General features: G+C 43.4%; 1 protein-coding gene across 1 annotated transcript; it reads right to left on the bottom strand.

Moving 5' to 3' along the window:
- Positions 1–1,147: 1,147 nt before the first annotated feature.
- Positions 1,148–25,872, bottom strand: pip5k1bb (phosphatidylinositol-4-phosphate 5-kinase, type I, beta b). Its single transcript, XM_062382121.1, has 14 exons — positions 25,559–25,872; positions 25,401–25,469; positions 24,158–24,288; positions 21,003–21,120; positions 17,187–17,339; positions 16,315–16,614; positions 9,297–9,499; positions 8,863–8,946; positions 7,730–7,778; positions 7,517–7,601; positions 6,577–6,735; positions 5,150–5,276; positions 3,058–3,181; positions 1,148–2,394 (listed from the first exon to the last, which is right to left on the bottom strand). Exons 2-14 carry the CDS (start codon positions 25,467–25,469, stop codon positions 2,392–2,394), a joined length of 1,605 nt encoding a protein of 534 aa, XP_062238105.1. The 5' UTR covers positions 25,559–25,872; the 3' UTR covers positions 1,148–2,391.
- Positions 25,873–25,996: the final 124 nt, after the last annotated feature.

The following is a 25,996-nucleotide window of genomic DNA, read 5'->3' as shown; positions in this document are numbered from 1 at the left end:
AAAGGAAATGTATCAGGGAATAAATATATGTGCCAATATATTTAAGACATTTATTTTGACATTTCTCTTGGTATTAACATATTTATTTATTTATTTCTGTATTTATTTATTTATTTCCTTTTTTATTTATTCATTTATTTATTTATTTATGTATTTATCTATACATTTATTTATTTATTTATTTTTACTTAAGTCATGTATGGTCCTCCATACCGACACTCCTATCATCCACCACTGTATTCTTCACTCCCCTTCCTCATTCACCCTTGATACTCCAACTCATCAGCCAATGAGAGCCTGGGATCCCACAAACCCCTACAGCCATTGGCCTAGAACTGTCACGTGCCCCACCTACCTGTTCACTGGCCAGTGTCTCGGCTCCGAACCACACAACTTGGTAGAAGGAAGCTTCAAGGATCAGAGATCTGTTGAGCCGTATAGTGAATGAATCTGGAATCTTCTCTCCAAAAATGATAAATCAGTCTCCTGTGTCGCCTGTACCAGGTGCCGCCCCTGTCACCGGTTATCTTGGCTCGCTGTCTGGCCGGTAACCAGCCGTCCGGACCGCTCCGTGAATAAGGAGGAGGATGTTTCTTTACTTGGAATGCGGGCACTTCATTTCTCGGATATACAGCAGGAGCAACACTCGAATCACCTCCAGGTGGTCCTTCACTTCTCCTTATAAACAATACTTTTAGCGTATTTTCCCACAATACCCTGGTGCACTACGTCACACAATACAACGTTCCTTAAAGGGGCAGGCCATACCTGCAACACAACAGCTCTCGGTCTCATACACAGAGGGCAAAGACGCAGACTCAGCAACTACATCCGAGATCCGATGCACCTTATTATTATCTGAGGGATTTGTACACACTGTCTGATAAACATTCTGACAGTAAAGGCAAGGGCTAGTGATTGATACAGTTTTCTTTAACAAGTTAAGTCTTTCATTCTCAGTTTCCACTAAAAAACAATGAAATGAACTGAACTATGAACTAGTTCAGAATTTAAATGGTGAACTATGAACGCGAACTATTCATGTTTACTTGTATGAACTGAACTTTGAACTAGTTCATGAGAGGTGTGAACTTGCACAACACTGCAAAGCAAAGTACTGCTTCGGAAGCTAAACAGAAGTAGACAGTGATTTTTAACAGTTTATTTATAGTCTTCACTATATAAATATGCATTGTCTTTACATTCAGCGATGAAAGTTTTCTTTCAGCAAACGGTAAAATAGTGAGATTTACATAAATTATGGTCTCAAGTGATGATGTGATTGTGGAATTCAACATGGAGAGTTGGATTTGATGTGGATGAAGAGGTATCAGACGGCTTCTATGTGTGGGACCTGTATGTCTCGTGACTCGATCAGTATCAAAGGAGGACGTCCTGAGTCAAAGCATCTTCGGTCCTGACAAAACTAGGAGCTCTGCATCAAAAAGAATCCACAACGTTCCTTCACAGTCTCTGTACATGTAGTGTGGAGGACTGACGGAGGTGTGCATTGGTCGAGTAGAACGAGGGGGAGGAAAAAAGTGCATGTTCACACATCCAAATCTGTGCTGATGCCACCTAAGCAACGTCCTCAGAGAAGTATTTCTTACAGTAATCATAACCAATGTCAAAAGTGCCTTTTTATGAGAGCAAGTCCATTGTCCATCCACTCTGTGCTTCATCCGACAGCCAGTAACTGTGTTTTCCTCATGTCAGAGCAGCACGTGTCCCTCGGCCCAGTCAGGAGAAGCTGGCCACTTCAAACACGGCTCGTTGTGTGTTCGGGCCTCAGTAGCTTCTTGTCCATATTGTTGTCTGTGGCTACGAGCTGGTGTGTGTCCTCTGTGGGGCGCAGTGGCGTCCTCCGTCATCAGGCTCAAAGGTGCCATCACAAGTGTAAACATTCCTCATCTGATCAGCAGCTGGTGCGGCTGCAGGTTTTAGAAGTGTATCGTTTCTTTATGATCAGCAGAAACAAAAAATCTATTTAAAGAAATGTAGGATTTGTATCTAGTCTCCTTTGTGTGTGTGTGGGGGGGGGGGGGGATGTGTGTATGTACAGTCAAAGTCATGAAATGCCATGAAAACAGGATACGTATATAAAACTTAATGGCACTGCATTGACACGTGCTCGGAAAATGCCACTCTCAGTTCGGCGTGGTGGTCCTCATCGTTAGGGGGGACGTGTCACGTGGTTTCTGCAGTTGTCCGTCACTGTGACTCTGTGTCTTCTGTTACTCTGTCTCTCAGTCTTTTTGTGTTTTGGCAAGACAAGTGGCAACATGGATGTAGCAGCACTGGAGGTGGCGTTAAAGGCCAGCACGGCCTGACCAATGGAGTGCGGCGATTGTCTTATGATTGGCAGGAGGAAATGACGTGAGGCGGCTCTATTCACTGCAGGGAGAAAGAAAAGAGTATCGGCATGTTTTGTTGATGTGTAATAAACGTGCAGGTAAAAAATGTGTCAAAAAGAACATTAAAAAAAGAGACAATTAATGGAGCATTTTGGACGCAATCAAGTCTGAATAGTTAAACGTATAGATAGTCCGAATTGTTCTAGATATAAGGAGGATGATGGTGAATCTACAGACTTTGTTGTGTGCTGTTCATGAAGCACACAACAAAGTCTGTGCCAAGATAATGTTCTCCAAGAAACCTTGCTACGCCTTTACTGGACCGAACTCACCCGACCATTATGTTCAGTCAGAAGATTATTCAGAAGAGAGAGGAGATCTGTTGATTTACCTCCAGCACATGATCAGTTGTCTCTAAAGTCCGACCGACTTATCGCTTTGCCAGTGAATATCGGTGTCGGACCGAATTTTGCCAATATGCATCAATTTATCCAAAGTATTATCTGTAATAGCAGTGAAGACTTCATTTTTTCATTAAATAAGTCAGTTCAAAGTTCATCCGGCAGAGAGAGCTGTTCAGACGGCTGTATGTGCTGTATTTAATCTTCTCTTTGATGCAAAACTTTGGGGATTCATACTTTGAAGTGTAATCTCCACGAACCACCCCAATGTGACGGTGTCCTAAATAACCGAGGAAACTCACCAAGTAGACATCCAGCACAGATCCATCGTCACGGTCCATGTCCACATCCATGGTGCTCTGCTCTGACGTCAGGCAGATGGCACTGTCCTCCAGGGTGAACGTGGAGCTGGACGCGGCATCGTCTCTGAAACAGGAAGCGATATTTTAACATTAACCTTTGCCGTAGAGGGCGCTGAGAAACAGATCACACACTGTGGCTGAGATTCCGACATCAAAGAAGCAAAGAGACGGGTCGACCGTGAACAGGATGTGAAACCTGCTGCCTGGCGACAGGCTTGGTGGAGGCCTCCGCTCACAGGCTCATTGTCTCATAGTCTCCAAACGTTCCACATTAAACAAACAAAATGCCCTCAAGAGTCAGAGCCAGACCCTCGGTGGGAGATTATCAACCACAAATGATGAACCTACAATAGCTTTAAAGATGGCAATGACATATTTAAGGATATCAATTTCAGCCATTTTGGTTTTAGCTTGAGGCAAGAAACACGTCACAAACACATCATCCAACGTTTTGGGGCAAATGTAATTAAATCTACGTGTCAAGATCTTTACCAAAGTCGTGTAATGTAATGCCAAGTGCCTTACGTTTTTTAATTTTTATTGTTTCTTCCTTATTGAGTAAGATTATACTTTAACTATTTTACCAAAGTTGGGGAAAAGATGTGGTGTGGGTCAGGGAGGAAACCGGGACATCCTGGATACGTATTCATGCCCTTGGTGCCTCCACCAGGGGGCAGTGCTGTTTGCCTTACATGTTCATCAGGTGACTCCCTGATAAATTCAATGATGTGTTTTCACTGTTTTGTCACATGTGACTGACCCAAGTCCACTGAGAGAGAATAACAGAGACGTACACCTGTAGAAATAGATCTGATGTGACCACGTGTGAACAGCTGCGTTGTTTCAGAGCAATCCTGGTCTCAAACACCACAACAGGGATGTGTTACTACTGTAAAACATAGCAAGAAGGTTCCTGGTTCGAATCCTTGGGGGAAGGGGTCAACACACGACCCTCTAAGGATAAACAGTATAGATAATGGATGGATCTATTGATGCACATGTGAACCTTTGTTATAGAGCAATCCTATAGCCTCAAACATCACAACAAGAGGTGTAACTACTGTAACGCAGCAGCTTCCTGACAGTGATTATTGTGTCAGTGGATCCACAGTGTCCCGTTGAACCACTTGTCCTCTTTTTGTCACCGTCTTTCCGCGGCATAATGGCCCGTGTCAAAGCCTTCTGTTTAAGTATTTATGCAAACAGCCGACAGAACAATGTCAGGGTGGCAGCAGGTGACTGACAGAGGGGACAAGACCGGACAAGTCACACAATGGGGCCTCAGAGAGCGAGCAGAACCTGACACTGCTGGACAGGAGGAGAGGTGGAAACACGGAGAGGGCAGAGGACAAAGTGTCCGGAGGCTTCCGATCACAAAACGTCCTCTAACAATGTAGAGGCGTGGGTAAAAAGTGAAAATAAATATATATTCTATAATATACAACATTATATGAAGTAGTAACTTGTAAAAGTGGTCTCAATACAATAGAGAAATAAAAAAGTGTGTCTCACTACTAAATTAAAATAATACATTTAATAATATTTATATATATAACTATAATTATAGACTTTATTTGTATAGCAGAATGACAAAAAAATGGTTAAATGTCAATAAATCAAGTAAAAATAAATCAGTCAGAAATTGTGGTTAATAAAATAAAGTCAAACTAACCAAGAATTTTGTTCCTGTAAGTAAAAAACATTATTCCCTAGTATAGAAAGATTAGTGTTGTAGTATCGGAGCATTTCTTCCTCCCTGTCATGTAAATCAACCCTCACACCCCTCCTTCCTCACTGATCGGTCCATATAGTATAAGTGTGTGCAAGCCAGCTGAGTCACCTGCTCCATGACGCACATCACTGATATGACCATGTGATGTAAGGTGACAATTATGTGGGCGTGTGTGGCCGTGTGCGTGTGTTGGACAATGCATGTTGACAAGACTTCCCTTCTAGTCCTCGAGGCCACGTGAGCCGCACGTCGTGGTTTTGAGACCACAAACTGCACAAAGAGTGGGACAGGGAAACCCACCTGTCCTCTGTTTGGTGGTCCACGCTGACAAAGATGGACGAGGAGGAGATGGTCCCCATGGAGGAGCCCTCGTAGAACGACGGGTTGGCGGGGACCAGATCGGGCCGCAGGTACGAACCGAACACAGCTGAGGAGGAAACAGTCGCATTTCACTCATCTTCAAACTCCATGAACAGATTTCTTGAGATGATGTGCAAAAGCTCGTACACATCCAAACAGTTATACAACTTTGTTTCAAAGATTGAAAGTACGACTACCTATGATTCGTTTGTTATATCTGTGCAGTTCCCTTTTGACTGAGAAAATACACATAAACCAGACCCACAGCCATAATTCCCAGTAAGACCTAAAGTGTCACATTTTTGTCAATATGATCAATATATCCATTGCTGCATTAATACAGATGCAGAGCTGGATGCTCCAAGCAAAGAAGACATTTTCTTTATGCTTCTGTTCTTTCCATGTTTGTATAGGCCCAATGGCTGAGGGAAGGCATGGCATAAGGTTTTGAGATAGAGAGAGAGAGAGATGGCCCGTGACCCATGAACCTGTGATTTGTCACGACCACACCCAGATATCTACCGGTTCGGTGTTCACGCTGTCCCTGATCATATCAAACACAAAGTTCAGTCACATTCACCCTTTATCAGACGCCAGATCAGCACACCTCCGTGCACTTGGCTCAGAGTGTGAGGACAACACAAGCATTTTAAAATGTATCTGAAGGGATGCCCCCGCGTTCGTTCCATTAAGGCCAAGCACTGTATCAGCCCGTGACAGCTGCTCCCCTGGCACGGTGCTGAGAGGACAACCATTTTATTGCCAAATGCTCAAGTGGCTGTTTATGGTCCTGAAGTGTTTCTGAAAAGACTTAAAGGGCCACAAAATCTGCAACTGACCGATGCTGACGTAGCAGATTAGGAGGCAGTTCAGAGTGGTGAGTAAGAGGATAAAGGGGAAGTGTGTGTTTATGACAAAGACATTTAAGTTTGAGTTTAAACTTATTGGTTGAGTACAGAAACTAAAAGCTAAAAGAGTGACAGCCAGCCGGGTGCAATGTGCTTCTGGTGCTCTTCAGCTTGACGACCCAAAAAGTTTAGGCAAGTTGAAGGAATGTGAGTCATTCAAGAAGGTGGCAAATTTAAAAAGCCTTCAATATCTACTGGTTATTGAATTGTATCAACAGTAAAAACATGCCTATATGGGTTTCAGCCATTAAGGCCTTCATCTGGGTAAACACAAAATGGCCGTCCTTGGGCTGTTTCATACCTGGTGGTCATGTGATCGGTATAGACAGGTAAACGCATGTTTTCACTGTTGATCTAATCTAAATTATTCACCGGTAGAACTTTGTCAAACACAAGATTCATATCATCTCAAAGTGATCCACCGTGAGGCCTTTGCACGAAAGCTGTTGTTCTGTTTACCTTGTCCATCCAGACTGGCGAGGCTGCGGGCTCCTCCCAGCCGGTCCCTCCTGTCCCCCTCTTTCCTCTCATCCGCCTGCGATGAGAGGATCTCCTGCGAGGACGACTTCAGAGCTGGGATGGAGGTGCGGGTCCTCTTTGAAGGGGAAAATCGAAGCGCTGCCGAGCACAAAAGGATAAACATGAGTCAGGGGAAGAAAAGACAGGAGGTTGAGATGAAGATTGGTGAGCCTCCCGAGCATGAAATGAAATCCTTTCCTGTCGTCTCCAGATGATGGAACATGACACGGTTAACAACACAAACCATTGCCTCAGCCCTGATGATTTCCACACAGAGCTCCTGCACGGTTACATTACTAATGTGAAGTACCCTGAGAGCTTCCTGACCTCCAGCCACACCCACCACCCTGAGAATAGATTTGTAGGGTTATGTGGTCAAAGGGACATGGGATCGGTCACACGTGCAAGATCGGCTCCGCATGCCTGGAATGTACAGGATTAGACGAGCGTTAAGGAAGAGGAGTCAATGTCCTTGTTACTGGTCTAAAAGAGTTTATTGAGTTTATCCTTTATATCCAAGTCGGTGGTGTGTAATCGTGTCCTTCTGTGAGTGTCTTTGTTGTTGTTGTGCGTGTGATTCTTTTTTTACAACCACATGATTGTTTACACATTGCATAACCAACTTGATGTTCTTCATTTTAAAGAATAAAGGTCCTGAAATCCTGAAATTGAATCAAAGTCGATCATGTGGCTCGAATGCCAGGGGGGACAGTGTAAAGAAACAATCCTGCAGTTATTTCAGTTAATCAAGTTGCTACTGATGCAGTGACACATTGGTGGAGTTCACTCTCCCTATCGGGCCAGGATTTCCGACTTTCCCCTCCCCATTGTTTCTGTGTATGTGAGGTCCCGTATCCTCACGTGTGACCTGCACACTTACGCTGCGTCTTCCTGAAGACCCTCGTGCTCATGAACTTGAGGAAGCGGCTGGCGTAGAAGCCGGGCCGGTGAACCGAGACCGAGTCCTGCGAGGAAGGAGAAAAAAAAAGAAACCGTTTTTTTTCTTCATTGAGACAGTCGACTCAGTATGTGAGTGCATGTGCAGACAAAAGGCTCATTCATATAAAGCAGTGTCAGATTTGAGGGAACTTACACCGTCGTACACCAGCGCTTTCCACGAGTGCTCCAACTTCTTAATGAATCTGGGGAGGACCAAGAAAAAGTCTTGTCACAAACATTTTCAATTACACAACAACTTCCCTTCTACGCTTGATCAAGACTTTGATTCGTCTCCCTTTCTTCTGGAACCGAAAATGTCACCGATCCGTGTCTCACTGCTGTGATACTGTCTGCCTGACAGGATGTTACCTCAAAGTTCATGCCCTTATTTGGCGATGCTCCTTGTGTTGACCTTGACTTCTGAAATCGATTCCTCTATTCGTAGAAACAACAGCTGATGTATGTCCGTCGCCCGGATTACATGTGACTACAAACAGTGTGTATGCCCTTATTCGGTAACGTTCCTTCCAATTGCCACGGCAGACAGACAAAGCTGATAGACACAGATAACGATTTCCTGTCTGGTTTTCATGACATGTTCCCTGAAACCCCTCCATGTATTAGTACCTGATTTTTTTACTTTGACGTTTGGTTATATTAAGTCCTAAAAGGGGTCCTTGTTTCTGGGTGACTTTAGCTAACAGTGAAGGCAGTGAGGTAAGCCAAATTGAGCCTGTTCATCCCTCCTCCCTGACCTCATCTCACCCGCTCTATGTGGATTTGATGACTTGAACCAAAAAGGTCAAAGATTTATGTCATGCTTTTAAATGTCTTCCTTCTCTTCCTCCTCCTCCTGACTCACTGATTCAGGACAAACAAAATCAATGTGTAGCTAAAGAAGATTTCTGTGTCCATTTAAACTAAGTTGGGCAGTGAAAAAAATGCCCTCAGTACTTTTAGGAGTGAGGAAAAGTGGCTCGTAGCTCTTTCGATCAATGCAGGGTGATAATTCAACATGAAGAGGCCTTGTCGTAGGGCAGGCATCAGTGGAAGAGGTCACTCAGAGAGAATCACGACGTGCTGCCAGGCAATCGCTCTCTAATGTCATCCTCATTAGTTATTAATGCAACATTCTGCTTTTCAGAAATTGAGACGGCCATTTCTACCGATCACAGAAAGATGTTAATGAGTTCATGTCCTCAAAAGTCAACAGATGAATCCAGTTTCCAATCGGAAATTATAAGAAAGCGCCAGTATTAGAAGTCAAATGACAGAATCTGTTCGTACCTGTATGACTGTAGAATATCTATGATACCCAGGAAGATGAGCAGCTTTTCTTCTTTGTGTGTTTTAGCAGGGATGCCACCCATCCTGTAACACAGATGAAACACAGCAGCCGTTAGGGGACGGGCGGCACATCAACCTCTGGGCAAATAAAGTGTTTGTAAAAGAGGCCCTTCACTTATTTTAATACTTGTGTATTGGTGTCAATAAGCAGAACAGCGGCTTTGTTTGTATTTGTGTAGCTATGGTTATGTGAGAGCCCGCCTGTGTGTGTGTACTCTTTGATCGTCCTGTGCGAGTTATGAGCACAGTTGTATAACTGTGCGTGAGAGAAAAGGTGGAGATCAAGAGACAGAGGCAGTGTGTGTGCCCAAATATGTGTTCATAATGTGTGTGTGTGTGTGTGAGTGTGTTTTCCCCCAGCTTAGCTCACTCACGTGTCGTCTGTGGTGACCGCCTCCGCTGCCTTGCCGTCCCCCTGGATGGACTCCATGGCGGTGGAGTAGAGGACCCTCTGGCCCACAGGTCTCCTACCGTCGCCCCCCGCCTGGCCCAACTCGCCGCCCTCTCTCTGACTGTGGTCCGGGACGTGCACCCCAAGGAGCAAACTGTAGTCCATGATCTTAAAACTCTCCAGCACCTGGGACAAGTTACAAGAAAGGCAAATGTGATGCCTGATGTGTCCAACTATCTTCTTATCCCGGAAATCTCTGTCTACATGCTTTCAGACATGCACTGAACTCCGGACAATCTCCTGACATTCTCCGGAGGGGGGGTTAGTGAGAATGCAAATGTCTGTGTGAGAGGCTCCAGACTTTCTCTGGAGCTTCTCCTGCCAGCCCCCTAGTATAAAAGATCCTTGGGAGGATTAACCGCAAGTGAGTTAATGATTGACACAAAATATATAAATATCTCAGGAGAAGGGGAATTTGCTGTCAACAGTGGAGAATCTCCTGCTGCGTTGTTCGCTTGTGAAAGGCAAACTCTGGAGAAAGTTCAGACCCAATTATTTCAGGGGTCAGGCCTGAAGACAGCCTCTGTCTGTATGTGACTCGAAAGTCGATAATCTTATTGGCTTTGCACTTGACATATATATTTTTAAAGGGCCAAGAAAGCACAGTGTCGGAGTCACGCACGTTAAAACGAATATTATTAAACTCAAAAATAAACAGGCGACCAGAGGATTATAGCAGCGGCGTCTGGGAGTCATCGCCACGCATGACAAAAGTGCATTCACGAGTATGGGTTCAGGGTTCTGCGCACTGACCCAGGCTTCACTGAACTTTGCATAAACAGGTGACGAGCTCCTTGTAAAGTTTCAAGAAGAAAAACAAAAAGCAGTTTGGACTGGTGATGCTGGTTCCAGACACGTTTAGCACAGCCACTTAGTTGATAATTAATGGAAATAACAGAATATTTCACATTTTCTTTGCATGAACACTAAAGAGATTCATTTTCTGGACTGGATGTTTTGCCTCGGTAAATAAAGCAGCATTTTCTTTTCCTCCCAAAACACTTTGATCACGCATCATATTGGAGGGACTCAAAGCACAGAGAGCTGGCCAAAGGAAATCTCTGTCTAAACCAGTTTTGAGTTAAATAAACAAGGTGTTTCTTCACAGTGAGCCAAGTGTTACACATTGACCTGTCTGAGGAGCCTTTTGCCCACTTTCCCAGAGACTCTGAGACTTGACGTCTCCTGGTGCTCAACTTAAACTTGTGGCGAGACAAGGAGAGGCCGGCTGAGAGAGGGGGCCAGGTTCAGTTCCAGGTAGTCAGATGTTTTCTTAGGACCTGCACTGGAGGAAAAGGACTTGAAGCGATTCGCAAATACGTTTTCCATTAAATCTTTTTAGTTACTCTCAACCAGAAGACAAGTATCAACCACAATGGCAATCAGTAGAGCGTATACCTCAGCCAAAGCCCAACAGTTCCCTTAATGTGCCTAACACTGAAGAAAGGGAAAACAAGTCCTGGATTCGCCCCTCGATTCCAGATCCGCACCGAAGTTTGTATCCAACCAAGTTTTGCGGAAATCGGTCAAGTTCTCTTTGTGTAATATTGCTTACAAACAACAAACCAACCAACCAACACACATAAAGACAGGGTTGACAACTCTCTTACAACTAATACTGACGAATATTGTTTATCATCGGGGTCCATCATTCTAATGAAGAGTTCATAAATAACACCCACACCCACACATATAAATGCTTGTGACCCAGAAACCAGAGAAATCTGGCCTGGTTTTGCGAAGAATGTGAGACCAGCAGTGTTTTGACTTTAACCCAAAGTTAGCTCTTACATTTCTCTAAATAACTTTTATTTAGAGAAGACCTTTGTAGTTTGCATCTGTGATGCTGCTGCTGCTGTACACAGTCACAGACACACACATTAATTCGTGCCCATGCTAACACTGGCTCGAACAGTGGGCCTATTGTCTGAGCTTTGCCTGTTCCATATCAACAATTTGCATCCCGTCACTCGAACTCCCCCAGCCTTTTCAAACAGCAGCCATTTTGAATAAAGCCACACACACACACACACAAACACAGACACACAAACACACACACACACACACACACACCAGGCTGCCTACAGAAGGCCATCACTGTGCGTCCCAGGCAAACAATCAAAGCGTCACAACAGAAAGAAAACATCTGCATTTTCAATGGTTGTTAGCGCCACAGACTTTCTTTGTGTTCTGAAAATTGCTGTTTATGTGTGTTTACGTCAGTGTGACACTGTGCGACAGCCGGGTGCTGGGGGGTCTCCACGGGGCAACCTGCCCCCTGCTCTCAATTCAAAAGCAGTTATCGTGCAGTGAATGGAGGAGGCTGATCACAGCTCTGGTGTAGGAAGTGACCATCCTACACCAAAAACACAAACTGTACCAGTTTAGCCATAGTGTTGGTTGGTGTGTTGCTACAACACTGCAAGCTTTGTAACTATGAGTCTGTCTGCTGAACAGACAGAACACAGAGCCTGAACACTCCCTTAGGCCCAGAGCCATCCTGGATGGACTGTATACACTGACTCAAAGTCCATTTACTATCACAGGTATATTATCACATTGCGACTTTGTATTAAGATGCGTCTAGCATGCAATCATTGTTCAGGTAACTTGTCCATTGACAAAAAGTATCAACAACCCACTGGTTTCAGTTTCTCAAATGTAAAACACAAACTCTTTGCAAATAAACTGAATATTATTGACTTTTAATAATTGATGGGTAAGAACAACACATCTGAACACATCACCATGGGTCCTGGGAGGTTATGATTGGGTAATATCCAACAACAAATTATGACATTATTGTACATTATGGGAATTTGGGCATTTTTGATTGTACAGAAGGCTTAATTACTGTATCTGGTAAAACTGTGTTCACATTTAATGGAATATAATCTGATTACATCACTCAAGCAAATATTCAATAGTTGCAGGGTAATTAATGAGTTTGTGGTGGAAACAGCGTGGCCGGTGGCCGAGGATCATGCTGAAGCATTGCTGACTTTCAACTGCAAGGTCACGGCCTCTGTTTTCTGCAGCTGAGGGTGACAGAGGCTATTGTTGCTGTTGTGTGGTTGTCACACGCTCACTTGGCTGAGAGGAGGGGGATGCATACAGTAAAGGGCTGTTTATGATTGGCTACACTAGCTGCTAAGCAACCCATGATTGTCTTCCTACCAAGCAAGCCTGCATTGTCTGAATCTGTCTGTTTGTTCCTGAAACTGAATTATCTTAATGTCATTCATTCTGGGTTTTCCCCGACATGACGAGGTCTCTGCTGTCAAACACGTGCTGCGAACAAACCCGTCTTCACGGCTTCCCATCACCATCTTCATTGTGTTTGTCTCAGACACAGCTGTGATAGCGGTCCTGATGCTCTTCTCTGCTGCACCAGACCAGGCACAGACACACACCCACTCTATGACAAACACTCCCAGTCCCACAATCCCTGTACAGTGGAGTTCAACATGAATTATTAAAGCCTTGTGTTTTGTGTTGTTTTGGCATTCGGGGAGTATCAGTGGGGCTGCATGGAGAGAGGAGACTTATAAGAAACAGAGTGTATCCCGCGTGTCCCACATTGCACAAATGTCTCGTTGCACTGACTCCTCTTCCTCTCGACACTCCGATTGAAGCTTCAACTCAACTCTGACCTCCAACATTCCGACAACAGAGAAAACATATCAGTCCACTTGCTGCAAAATAGCTCAAATTTATTTTTTCAGCGGCCTCGCCACATTTTCTTTCGCAGGACAACAATCCCCTTCCCCTTCTTTGACCCCCCCACAGCCTCTGCACCCAGTTGCTAAGCTGGCATTGACCCCGCCTCTGTGTTTTGGTCGGCTGTCCTCTCCTGGGGTGACGGGGGTTAGCTGCTTACTCATGGAAATGGACATAGATTCTGCTTAGAGGGCACTTTGCTTCCCGCTCAGGAGGCAAACGCAGGAAGCCACGACAATAACAAGCTGCGCAGCACATAGTGTCTGACAGCTGCTGCCTAATAGTCTCACTTACAGACACACACACCACACAATACATTTACAGTAAGTGGCAAACACTGTGGGTGGTTAGCACATGTCTAGTGTACGTGGTTTTCAATTTGTGTGTGTGCTGACAGGTTCAACTTTAAGGAAAAACTGACTTGGTAATAGCGTGGGATTTCACACTGCCTTCAATGTGCTTAAGAAAACATTAAAAAGAAAACAGCGAATGGAAAGTCAGCATAGTGGTTAATGATGATGAGAAAAGCTCTAACCTGAGGGGATGACTTGAAGTTAATCTGAATCTGCAACAAGATCCAAGTTTGTCCAGACTTTTCTGCAAGGGCCGCACTAAACCACAAATGAGTCTAGATCCATCCATCCATCCATTATCTAATGAGCCTGACATGGACGAGAGGCGGGGTACACCCTGGACAGGTCGCCAGCTTATCACAGGGCAAACATAGAGAGACAAACAACTATTCACACTCATATTCACACCTTCAGTTAATTTAGGGTCTCCTGATGAAAATCTACGTAGATGGACCCCGGTTAAACCTGGAGTCGAACCGGGAGGCAACAGTGCTAGGCAAAGGACTACGGTGCCGCCTAACCAGTTAAATGGTCTGTATTTAAATTTTCTAGTCCTTTCTTGATGACCACTCAAAGCACTTCACAGCAGTGGCGGCTGGTTAATACCAGGCGCTGGGCACTGGAGATAAAAAAGCCTGTATAAAAATGTTAAACATTGTTTATTATATAATATTAGTTTACTCGTACAATACACCGGGCAGACCGTAAGTGCCTCAGAGCATTAGATATAAGTTGTTTTCAAATTCTATTTGGTTAATTTTAGTCTAAATACATAATCCTTCCGGGTGTAATTGGTTGTTGTAGATTTTCAACAGGACGCAGCTCTCTGTGTCCCCTGGACACGCCCACTTTGAGTTACAGCCAATAGGTATTGATTAACATTTGTCTAATCCGACGTCACTAAGTTACGCGCACCTGCGAGCTGACGATAAACATATGGCGACTTGGAAATGGAACTGTGGTAAACCTGGAGATTTCTTCTCTAAAACACCCCAGAAGAGACGAGAAGAAAGTCACGTTAACTAAATATACCCATAGCCTCACTCTGTTCATTACAACTAACTCTGCTCCTTATGCCATCAATCGCTGCTGGACAATAACACCACAAAGGTTCTTCAACTCCCACACACTACAAACTGAGACATTTCAGCTGAGGCCTTGTGTAATGGAAGTCATTAAATTGCTAAATGGGGCCGCGTGGGGCTGCCAAGTCTGGCAGGTTGGCCTCATCTAATACATCAATCCATAGTTACACACACAGGAGTGAATCCAGGGTGACGGAGTGGTGTGTACGTGCTCCATGTTGTGTGCATGTGCAGCTACTATGCAACATGTCAAGCAGAACAAATGGGATTACAACACAGAGGGCTTTGAGCTCTAAACCCCATCATTAGACTGCCAGTAGGACCAAACTCTTTAAATCACTGTATGGAAGTTTGTCATCACACATTAGGATATCCCAAGAGGCCGTTCACCGTGTCCTTAGAACACGGTGGGAATGTCACTGCACATTAGATAAACTCTATAATCCTGACTACACAACCAAAAAGATTTACTGTAGTTATACAATGACGGCAATCTGAGCACTGTGGTAGCAACTTGAACCCCTTCGCTATTCTTCTATGTAGAAATGGACCCCATGGGTGGATCCTTGTCAGGCCAACCTATCCCAGGATTCATTGCACTTTGGTGACCAACTGTTTATCTAAAAGAGATAAAGGAAAGCAACAAGAAGTCTGATGCTTACACTTTTAAGTGAGAACTGTTGAGTTTCTCTCTAAACTTAAGGTCTTGACCTTATTATGTTATGATTTGGCTCTTAAATTGCATCTTTCATCCTATCTTTGGTGTTTACTATACAGTATATATTATTTAAACTAAATTTCACTTGTTTAAAAGACAAAAAGCTCATCTCCCAGTCGATATTGTTATTGTTGTTGTTGTTGTTGTTGTTATTTCGAGGCAAAACATAACTGATCATGAGTTCTACAGTTTGGTCCTAATACTTTTCCTTTTTGAAGCCTGGAGACTTTTCTTCTCTCCGAATTGTGATCCGCAAGCACATCATTAAAATATTAAAAGCTATTGCACATGGTCCTTTATTTAACAAACATGTCCTCTATAAATAAAGTCGATGGACAAAGTCTTAGGCCTAATGGATGATAAGTAGAGAATACCATGTCTCTGATTAAACTCTAAATATACTTCTCCAGTGGACAGTGTCCCAGTCTCTGCGTTAAAATAAACCAGAATGCGCACCTTTGGACTGCACGACTATCTTTGGTTCAAGCTTCGAGTTTCTCACGCTACCAGGATCTTTTCTTAATCATATTCAGTGTTTGGCGAGCTGTTATGTACTGAAACATAGCAGGGCAGAGGATGGAGAACAGTGCCCGGGGAAAACTGGGAGCTTAGAGTGAACACAGTGGAAACATGCTGCGGTCTCACTGGCATACACATGGAAAACCGTCTTATCAAAATATTTTGTCCCATTAAGATGCACTTACACTGTCATGAACTAGTACAAGGTGTGGTGGTTGAATTACACTGTTGCACGTGTTGGTGTTAAGCTTTCATAATCGGTGACAAGAAGGAGACGTCAATGACATCCCACCAACAGCTATGTCCCTCTGTGAAGTTACAGGTTATAAATTATTTAGAGTTGCAATTGTAATTTGGCAGCAGGTTACAATTGAAGAGAGGAATGAAGGTGTGCTAATTCAAGATGGTATCTTTAAAGAAAGTAATCTGGTAATTATATTCCCGGTTTGCTGTGAGTTTGTCTTCCTGCTGTGACTTTGCCATTTAAAAGTCAGCCCAACAAAGAGAAAGGAATGCTCCACACACACACTGCTGCAAACCACCTACCCGACAGTCTCTCTGCAGCGTCTTCATTAGGTTGTTGTACGTCTCAGGGTCAAAGTACAGCCCTTCCTCGTGCATGTCCTGAAAGTCCAGGTCTTTGTAAGTGGGGCAGGCCTTCTCCCTCTCTTTCCTGGACGCTCGCCGCTTGTACGTGGATCCCTTCAGGTCGTATTTGTAGTGCATCTTGACGGAGCGGGGCAGCACGTTGTTCATCACCACCAGTCGGATGTTGATGCCTCCCGACTGGATACAGTACAGGCCGTAAAACTTAGGCAGTAGTGTGCGTGGATTCTGGTTCAAGTTCTGTGAATTTGAAGAGAATAGTGTCAGTGTGCGCAAAGACCTTTATCCATTATCTATACTGCTTAGCCTTGTTAGGGATTACTGGGGGTAAATTTGATAATAATAAATATGATATAACTTTATTTGAATAGCACTTGTCAATACAAGAAACCAAGTGCTGAACAACAAACATGATCAAATTCACAAACAAATTAAGATGAAGATAAAAAAAGTCATTGATACAGATAATAAAAGACTCAGACATCATACGGTGCTTTTACATTTAGCGTCATGAATGAACTTAACTCCAATCTGCGTGCCTTTGTACTGTGGGAGTAGGCCGGGAACATTGATGGTGTGATGGAACACAGTAACACCCAGATTGTGAATGACTGTATTATATTGCATAGGCCTATTACCACTCAAACAGAATATCTTTTTAGCTTTTCATTTGTTAGCTGCATCCTCTTGACTGAACCCCTCTTCAGTGAGAGCTGATGAGAACGTCCACTACATCTCATTTGTGCCACTAATGCATCAGATGATGGGACTGGAGGGTCTTAAGCAGGTCAAGAGTGTATCAAGTGTCTCACCATGTAGTACCCAGGTAGAAGTCTCTGCAGAAACTTGGCCTCTTTGTGCTGGACGGTCTTAATGATGAACTCGTCATCGCTGGTTAGGTAGAAGAGCGAGCCGCTGGCCCCGGGGTTGCCCAGCTCGATGAGAGGTTCATTTACCAGGGAGTACTGAGGAGGGACAAAAACATGCTGTTTATGAGACTCACAACAGCAGCTCTAAACACACAAGACAGAAGAAAATGAACACAGGATTTTAATTTGAAATGGAACATATGGTTCATTGTGTAAAACAATGGTGCTGTGGTAAATATTCACTGGTCAATCTTTAGATAAATTATTATTTTTGTTTTTCTAGCCTCATGCACAATGTGAACTATTTTACTCAAAAAACATTGATGCTCCGGTAATGGCATACATTTTCCTGTATGGTTCCAGTCTGGACAGCCAGCTTGGAGACGGGGGGACAGCTCAGGGACCTCCGACTCACACTGGGGCCGCAATGCTTCTTTAATCAATTTAATAGATTCCAAATATGTTTAGGGAAAACTGTAAACAGAAACATATTTATCATCCTTGCTTATAGGCTAGACTTTCTTGAATTGATTTGTGTGCTTCATTTAATGAACACCAACCCCTTACTAATTACCAAACACTAAATTCATAACAGTATCCGTGGGAGAACCGTTGGGGTCAACAAACGCAGAAACCTAGTTTTTGACCTAGTTGATTACTGCAGCCCTGGTGGAGACTTTCACAAGGTTTTGCAACCTGGCTGCAGGGATTTGTTTCAGTTCAGCCAGAGCAGCAATAATGAGGTCAGGCACTGATGTTTGGTAATAAGGCCTGGCTCACGTTTCCCATTACAGTTCCTCCTGGGGTGTTAAACCGTTTGTGCAGGCCCTTCAAGCTCTACCACAGCAAAATGAGGAAAATATTTTTATGGACCACATTTTGCTTGTAATGATGAAATGATAAACCAATTGAAATACATAGTTATCCACATATTTTTGGCTATATAGCAGATTACTATCGCATTAATGGTAGCAGCTACCATTTGGTGTATAGTTAGAGAATCACATCCCCATTAATTGTAGAAATGCCTTTTCTGCTCCACAATAAATGAGAGTAATACAAGTTATTGCTGCTTTTGCTGTATATCAAACAGCCCCGGAACAAACTGAGAGTCTTCAGTGCCACGCGGCAACCAACGTGTGAGGGGAGAGCCAGTGAGAGCAGCGAACAGCAGAGCACTTCTAGATGTTAATCAGCACGTTATGAAAGCAGCGTGTTCAGAGGAGAGCAGCAACACTGGAGGCATCCGCTCTCCCTCTCCAGAGACTCGTCCACTGATGGCCGTCTGCAGTCACATTAGCGCACCAGCACAAACCCATCCGTAGTGTATTACATTTGCATTCAGGAGGCTGTGTGTGTTCTCGCTTTTAATTAGGCTGTGCTCCGTGGCCTCTGTCTGAATGAATGCCTCACCACCTAAAGGACATCAGTCACGAGCAGTGCCTTATATACGCCGTCCTCCCCCTTCTGCTTTCAGGTTACATTTAGTCTGGGTTCCTCCGCCAGAGCCTTTTGTCTTTCACTAATGCAGAAACAAATTTGGCATTCAAAAAATACAGCTGTTGGGATTGTGGGAAGGTTTGGAGGCAGATGGAAAACTGGCCTCATACTATTATAAGGATACCAAACAAGATTACGTATAATCTAATTCCTGTTGCGATCAAGACATGTTAGGCCAGGGATGAATATGGCAGCAAGGTAAACTGAGCAGCAAATTAAATTAACATAAAGGACAGCATGTAGACCACCAATGTCAATAAAGGCTTTTGAATCACATTGGCAAATATGCAAACAAGCTTAAAATGTCAGTCAGACAAACACATTACTCTCTCATCCGTCCTGTATCCGATTCTCTGTGTGTCTTTGACGCTGCTGGGAAATCACAGAATCGTCTGATGGTTTCCGTCACCATTGGAAGCTGGTTAGAGCCGTCGTAAGGAGAACATGCTCCATCAGCTCAGTTATTACATCCAATGTGGCCAGCGCCTCAGTGCTGTGCATCCGTTGGCCACTCTGTTGTGATTGGTCAACTGCTATCAACGTAGGCAGGAAATGTTGTCTACTACTCTTACTTCACCTGGCTTTGTTAGGGGGGGCGTGCCAGACTAGCTGCTTTGCAAAATTGTATAACACACTATAGAAAATAAAAGAACTGATAAAAAGTATGTCTCTATCAAATGTGTTGCAATGATAGATATAATAGCTTGAGGCAATAGTTTTGCATTTTGGAAAATCTACTTAACCTACTCTTGAATATTTGCCTTAAACACGAAGCTGTAGCCAAAAGGCAGTTCTTTATGATAGGTTCAGCTAAGTTCATCACAAATAACACAAGGGAACAGGGGTCTGAAGGCGACAAAATCCAGTCACCATCACAAATTGCATTATATTTGGTTAGTTTGATGTGAACAAATATGGTGCCATGCAGGTTTGAGAGGGTTATGTAAGGGACTATTTCTTGGCTGGAACAGTGACATCCTGGGCGCACTTCCAGACTCTGGATGTCCCTGCTGTCCCTGGATGTCCCTAACCCTAACAACTGTATTTCCCCAAACCATTCCTGAAGGTTTTTCAATACAGTCGCTAAAATTCAACTGTTTTGGACTTCTGGTTTGACGCATGGCAGAGTAGGTCGCAAACCGGGAATACTCTGTTCACATTCGGTCAAAATCCTTCTTAAATCCGTCTAATCACATTAAATTACCGGTGCTAACGCTGATCTAAACCCTGAAGATGAAGAAGACGAATAGAAATGCAGGCCAAACGGCAGAACAACAAGTTAGGGAGACAAAACAAGCCGACACAGACAAGCTAGCAGTGGAACAACCGGACTCGGAGGCTAGCAACCTGCTCACCCTGACAGATATGGAGAGACTGCTGACGTCCATGGAGGAGCGCATCATAGCAAAACTTTCTGCACAGCTGTCGGCTGAGAGAGCTATTACACCACGAAACCATTCAACAGCTGGAAACCTCGCATAAAATTCAACTGTTCTCTTCTTTCTACTATCATGTATGTGTTCTTGAATTAATTATACAAATAAGTTGGTTAGGAGTAGAAAGACTAAGAAAATAAAGCTACCATATGTCTCAGGCCAAGTTTTAAGGCCTGTCCAAACTAACCTTTTCTCTGGGGGGGGGGGGGCCTCTCATCCGCAGGCAAACAGAGTTTTAAGTCACTAAATGTTAGCCACACCCACGCCCACTTTTTCTTTGTGTAATGAGCGTACACCAGAAACAACCATTGGCAGCTTGTGACGGCCGAAGACCTCTGGTCCTGTATATTGTGTGTGTGCCCAGTCTTACAGGTCCTAGATTGCCTGGACCTGCATTACCATTAAGTAACCCGGAAGCACCTGGCCAGTGTTCCCAGTTACTTAAAGCCTGCCTACCCCTGCTCCATTGAGCGATTGCCACTGCCTGAGCCTTGCAAGCTGCACCCAGCATTTCGGCTGCACTTCTTTTGTCTAATTATTTTTTGTTCAGGCTACCAACATGCACCACGCCATGATCACTTCAACCATGCTCCCACACTCGCTCCTGATTCTACCACTTCCCATGTTGATTGTTGATATTTTCCTTAATAAACTTTATTCACATTATTGCATCTACCTCCTTTGTTACAGGACATATACGGCTTTGCTTAGCACTGCTAGGCCTAATCACTAGTTTGCAGCTAAATGTGTTTGTTTGAGCTTTTTTGTAGCACTTTTTTCATTTAAATGGTGGAAAAAAATATTTGCAGTAGTGTACCCTTACCAGGTAGTCGTCTGGTTTGATGCCAAACAGGTCTCTGAAGTAGCGGAAGGCCAGCGGGGCATAGGTCTTAAAGCGGAAGTCAGGATAGTGATGTGCTGGGGTCAAGTTGCTTCCCTCGCTGGTATGTGCAATATAACCAAGCCCCACCAGGAGACACAAAAACATAGACATTATTAGAGTCCTTCAACTAGACATTTGGCATTGCATTCGTAAAATGTGGCAGTGTCATTCTCCAAGCAATGATCCCATAGAGACAAGAGGCAACATTACAGGGAATGTGAACCTTAACACTTAATCTTTGTGCTACTGACTCCTGGAAAGAGTATCAGTGGGCCCTCGTAATGAGCTCCACCCTGACCAAGTGAAGTCATGAATGGGATCCCCAGCTTCTCCTGCATTGTAGAGACAAACTGGCCTGTATAGAGTTCGTCCCCTGGAGACTGAAGAAGGCTTTGATTACTAGGTCTCAACAACACCAACCAACACATGAGCCTTTCCTCCACGGGGGTGAAAGGGAATTGCAAAAAGGAACGTTAAAAAAAGTACAAAAACTGAAAAACAGACAACGACCTACATACTTTTTGACCGTAGGAGAATCCTACTTTGACAGAGACTGACCCTGTTGTGCAACCAGCCTAACCTGTGTGTACCACCACAGCTTTGGAGTGAGTCAGACGTGGAGTTTTGTCATCAGTAAAACTCTTATTGGAATCTCACTGACCCCAAATCTGAAACAAATCTTGATTTGGCACATCTAAATCGGGTTTATATTCCGGGAACTTGGATGGACTTCTGGGTAAAGAGGCCGCTGTGATGTTGTTTTGTGTTGGTTCTATTCTCAACAACCAGGCCCTGATGTGTAACACTACACCTGTGATTACTCTACAATGAAATCTGATTGCTCCGTTTGAAGTGTGAGGGCAACAACGATTGTGTGTCATCTGTGACTGACAGTCAACGATGGTAAGGTACGCCTCGCATGGAAACCATTTGACAACACATTGCACTTGGAAATGTTCATTCAGCGTAATTATGGAGCCGCCTGTGTGCAGCCGCCTGAGGGAAGATGTTTGACGGTTGTCAGAGATATATACACAGAGAAACTAAAAACCGTCTCTAAGCCACACAAAACCAGACTGATGGGACAAACAACAGCAGAGACGCCTCAAGAGAGGAGCAGCACCAGGAGGAGGAAGAGGGGGGGAAGAGCGGTGAAACACAAGGAGGCAATAAAAGCGTCTGAGAGCCACCTCTATCACTCAGCTGGTCTCTGAGGGTTCTCTGTCAGAAGAGACACAGAGAGGTTTGTGTTGTTTTACCGTTACAGAACAAAATGCTCAGAGAAAGTGAAGAATAAAGAGGGAACAGATATGTCACATACAGACGATGAGAAGACATCAATATTCTCTCGCTCTGTTTATGTGTAATCTGTTGCGTCTTGTGCAATTCGTAGCCTTGACTGTTTTTATTTAATTTAATTTCACCATTATGTGAGAGCTCTTGACATCGAGGGCAGATTGAAGATGATGTAACAAACTTAAGATGAAGAACTGTCAGCTGTTTGCTCTTCAGTGTCTCAACAGGCTACAGGAGGGTTTTTAATTCTCATCAGCCAACATCAAACCCTGGAGTCATGTTTGGCTGTTGCCAAGGAGCAGGGCGGTAAAAGGTCAGTGTGCGTGCCAGCGCTCGCTTTGTATAAACCATAGTTAGTTTACATATCCTGCTGCCGCCTCTAAAAGGTAAACCGCAAAATATTTCCTGGTAGGATTCTAATTCTCTTCAGATGATGTGTCTATTTGAAGTAAACACCTTTAACTTGATTGTCACTCTCTTTTTTTAGATAAATCCTTTATGTTTTTCAACATTTAAAATGAACACAGAAAAATTCACAGCCTATCAAACTAATTACCCACCCTCTAGAGTTTGAATTATTATTTTATCATGCAAAGATGTTTTGATTTGCTTTTATTACTTTTATGCCCTTAAATAATGGCAATATTTCAAAAAATAATTAAAATGCCACATGTCACATAAACATGTCATATTAAGCAGGGACATGAGTTTCTCTCATTAAATATCCTTCATATAATTTGTATTTTATGTCACTTATCACATGTAAACTGGTTTAAATGCTGAAAATGTAAAGTTACCTTACCTTAGAGAGAATTTAAATTTTTTTCTTGACAGAATTTTGCCTAATTATTAAACAATAACTAATTTTTGGAGCCCTGCTGCCATGACCCCTTCAGTTTCCAATGTTCAAATGTACACACAATTTCATTGTCATGTGCCGTAAACATGAATTATTTTGTTACTGCTTTTCAGTAATACTGAGATAGGAAGTGATCTGTAGAGGGTTAATACAGAAAATACACACTGACCATTGGTACCAGCTATTGAGAGACTTAGTTTGACATGTTTATACAGTTATTACTTTTGTAAAAGTAGATATGGGAACTCTGTGCTATATTTTACTGTATGTGTTGGATGTGTGAGTCACACTTTCAAAGAATCCCTCGTTGGCTTGTGGATTATACAAAATGTTTTCTAAAGCTGATGATGTAATTGTGAAGACTGACCGAGATGACGGCGCTCACTGCACTGAAATATGTTTGGCACTATGGCAGTAAGAGGCACACAGTATAAGCTGATTTCACAGTTCTTGGCAGGATAATCCGCCAGAACAGTTTTATCCCTGCCTCATGAGACGAGCTGAATTCACTTTGTTGATAAATGATGACAGCAGCACATTGTGGCAGCAGAGGGATTTCTTTGGGCTGGACGTCCAGCGCACCACCTGCAGTTTCCATTCAGCATGATTAATAATGGATTTACATGTTTTAAATACAAGAACCAGACATGGCATATGGGATGTGGCAGACAATCAGAGATTAACCTTGAGTCGCTTTCCACTCATTGATTTAGCAGAATCAAGAAAACCATTGCATCGACAGAACAGCCAGTCACCACCGCACCTACGCATTATCTCTTTCTCTAATTCACTGGCTCGATTAACCTTGAGTTCTTGTAAAAGTCTGTGACAGTGTGCAAACCATCGCTACACAAAGATGCATAGAAAATATTGGGTCGGGTATAGAAGCTGGCTGCGTCAGTATAAATGTGTGTTTGAGCCGGTTGACCCTAGCACTGACCTTGGCAGAAAGACACTCTCCACCACATAGAAGTCTTGCATAAGCACGTCTCTGTCAGGCTTGGAGGTGAGGTTGCCCACTGTGTAGCCAATACCCAGCTGAATGGACCCCTTCAGGGCCGATGACGTGGTCTAGAGGGGGAAAAAAGAGGGAAAACATCACGTCAGCTGGGCTCTAGTGCACTGACACTGTAATCCCTGTCACAGTCCCTGCTAGACCTAAAAATTGAAGGTTGAATGGTTACCATGCAGTTTGTGTTATCTCCTCTGCCAAGAAGGTTATGTTTTCATCAGCATTTATTTGTCTGTTAGTTAGCAGCATTATGATCTCTATCCACATATTCTGCCTGTGAACAAACAGAGCCTGTAGGATTTGGGCCAGAAGCCTTCAGGTCTCTGGTTCTAGTTTGACCGATCATGTTTGAGCAGGCTTTGGTTGTCCGCAGGCAAAACGTCTGTGTAGAGAGTAAAAGAGGCAGACAAAATCCCTGCTATCAGCTTTTTAATTGATCTGAGTTCATATGCGGAGAGCTATTAATAGACATTAGCAACAATCTTGCCGGAACTAAAATACCTATACCTATAACTGTATACTCTATTATTACATTCAACGGGTGTGGACTAGTTGGACTGTAAACAGCGTATTGCAAATGTAAGAGTCTTGACTCAGATATCCACTGTCTACACCAGAAGTTAATTTGTCCACAACGGCCGACGGGCTCTGAGATTAGTAGCATGACACAAGAACTACTTGACGTGTTACCATGTAACATTGCATATTTCCATATTTTTGATGATTTCTCAGAGAATAACACATGGATCTTATTGAAATAGTTCTTGAATTTGATGGATTGAAATATCAACAACAAACCGGAAAGCACTTTTAGAGTCTGGAACTCAAACGTACTCTTATTGCTACAATTAAAAGACCTTTCACCAGTTTTAAGTCTCAACCTGAACACTTAGTGTCGCTGTGAGAAGCCATGTGATTTTGACATCTTGAGAAATGCTGCCATAAGCAGTGTAAGGTCTAAGGTTTAAAGCAAAAATAAAAGAAAGAAAACATGTGTGACCAGCACTTGAGAGATTTCTGGCAGTGGGCCCTGGCAGGAGTAAGGACATTATGTGCCGCACAAGGACAATTATAATGACTCATGTGACAAGTAAAGGTTTTGTGGACTTGTTGGCTCATCATAGGAGTAAAATAAAACCAAACACAGTGAGGCTCTTATATAATTTTTTACCTTCTTATAAGTTTTCTCCCTGCTTGTATTCCAGGGCCCTCCCAATCCATTTTCTGTTGTGGTTGACATCTGACAGAGATACATATTAAAAAGGAATAAAGTTCAGTAGTAAGATTATTTATACAGATGTCTCAAACTAAAACAATTCATAAACTTACCTTGCTTAAAAAAAAGCTGTGTCCGACAAACAGGAATCAGGGCGACATCTCTGGATTGTCAGGTTGAGTAATCATCAGGAGGTCTGGAGCCTTTTGCAGAAAAGGAGACACACAACGGGAAATAGTGTTACACAATGAAACAAACTCTGAAGAAAAGCTGCGGCAAAAAATGAAGATGCAACAAGCTGAGGAGAGGAAGAAAGGGAACATGGCCACCAGCAAAGATTCCTTAATTAACTGCGATGCACTTTCAGTTTGAGGCTGTTACTCTCGTGTTAATCTCTGTCTGATATTAGTCTGTTTCTAAACCCTCACTCCTGCTTCCACAGCCACTTGTGACGTCCTGTGTGTGTATAATAACAGTCCAACCTACTCTTATTACAGCCTTGTTTTGGAGAAACAATACCTCTCTGTCTGTCAATATACTGTGTTTATTTG

This window comes from Platichthys flesus, chromosome 3 (genome assembly GCF_949316205.1).
Source record: "Platichthys flesus chromosome 3, fPlaFle2.1, whole genome shotgun sequence".
NCBI classification, from domain to species: Eukaryota; Metazoa; Chordata; class Actinopteri; order Pleuronectiformes; family Pleuronectidae; genus Platichthys; species Platichthys flesus.
The sequence above is the reverse complement of the archived record's forward strand: the minus strand, read 5'-3'. Positions and strand labels throughout refer to the sequence as shown.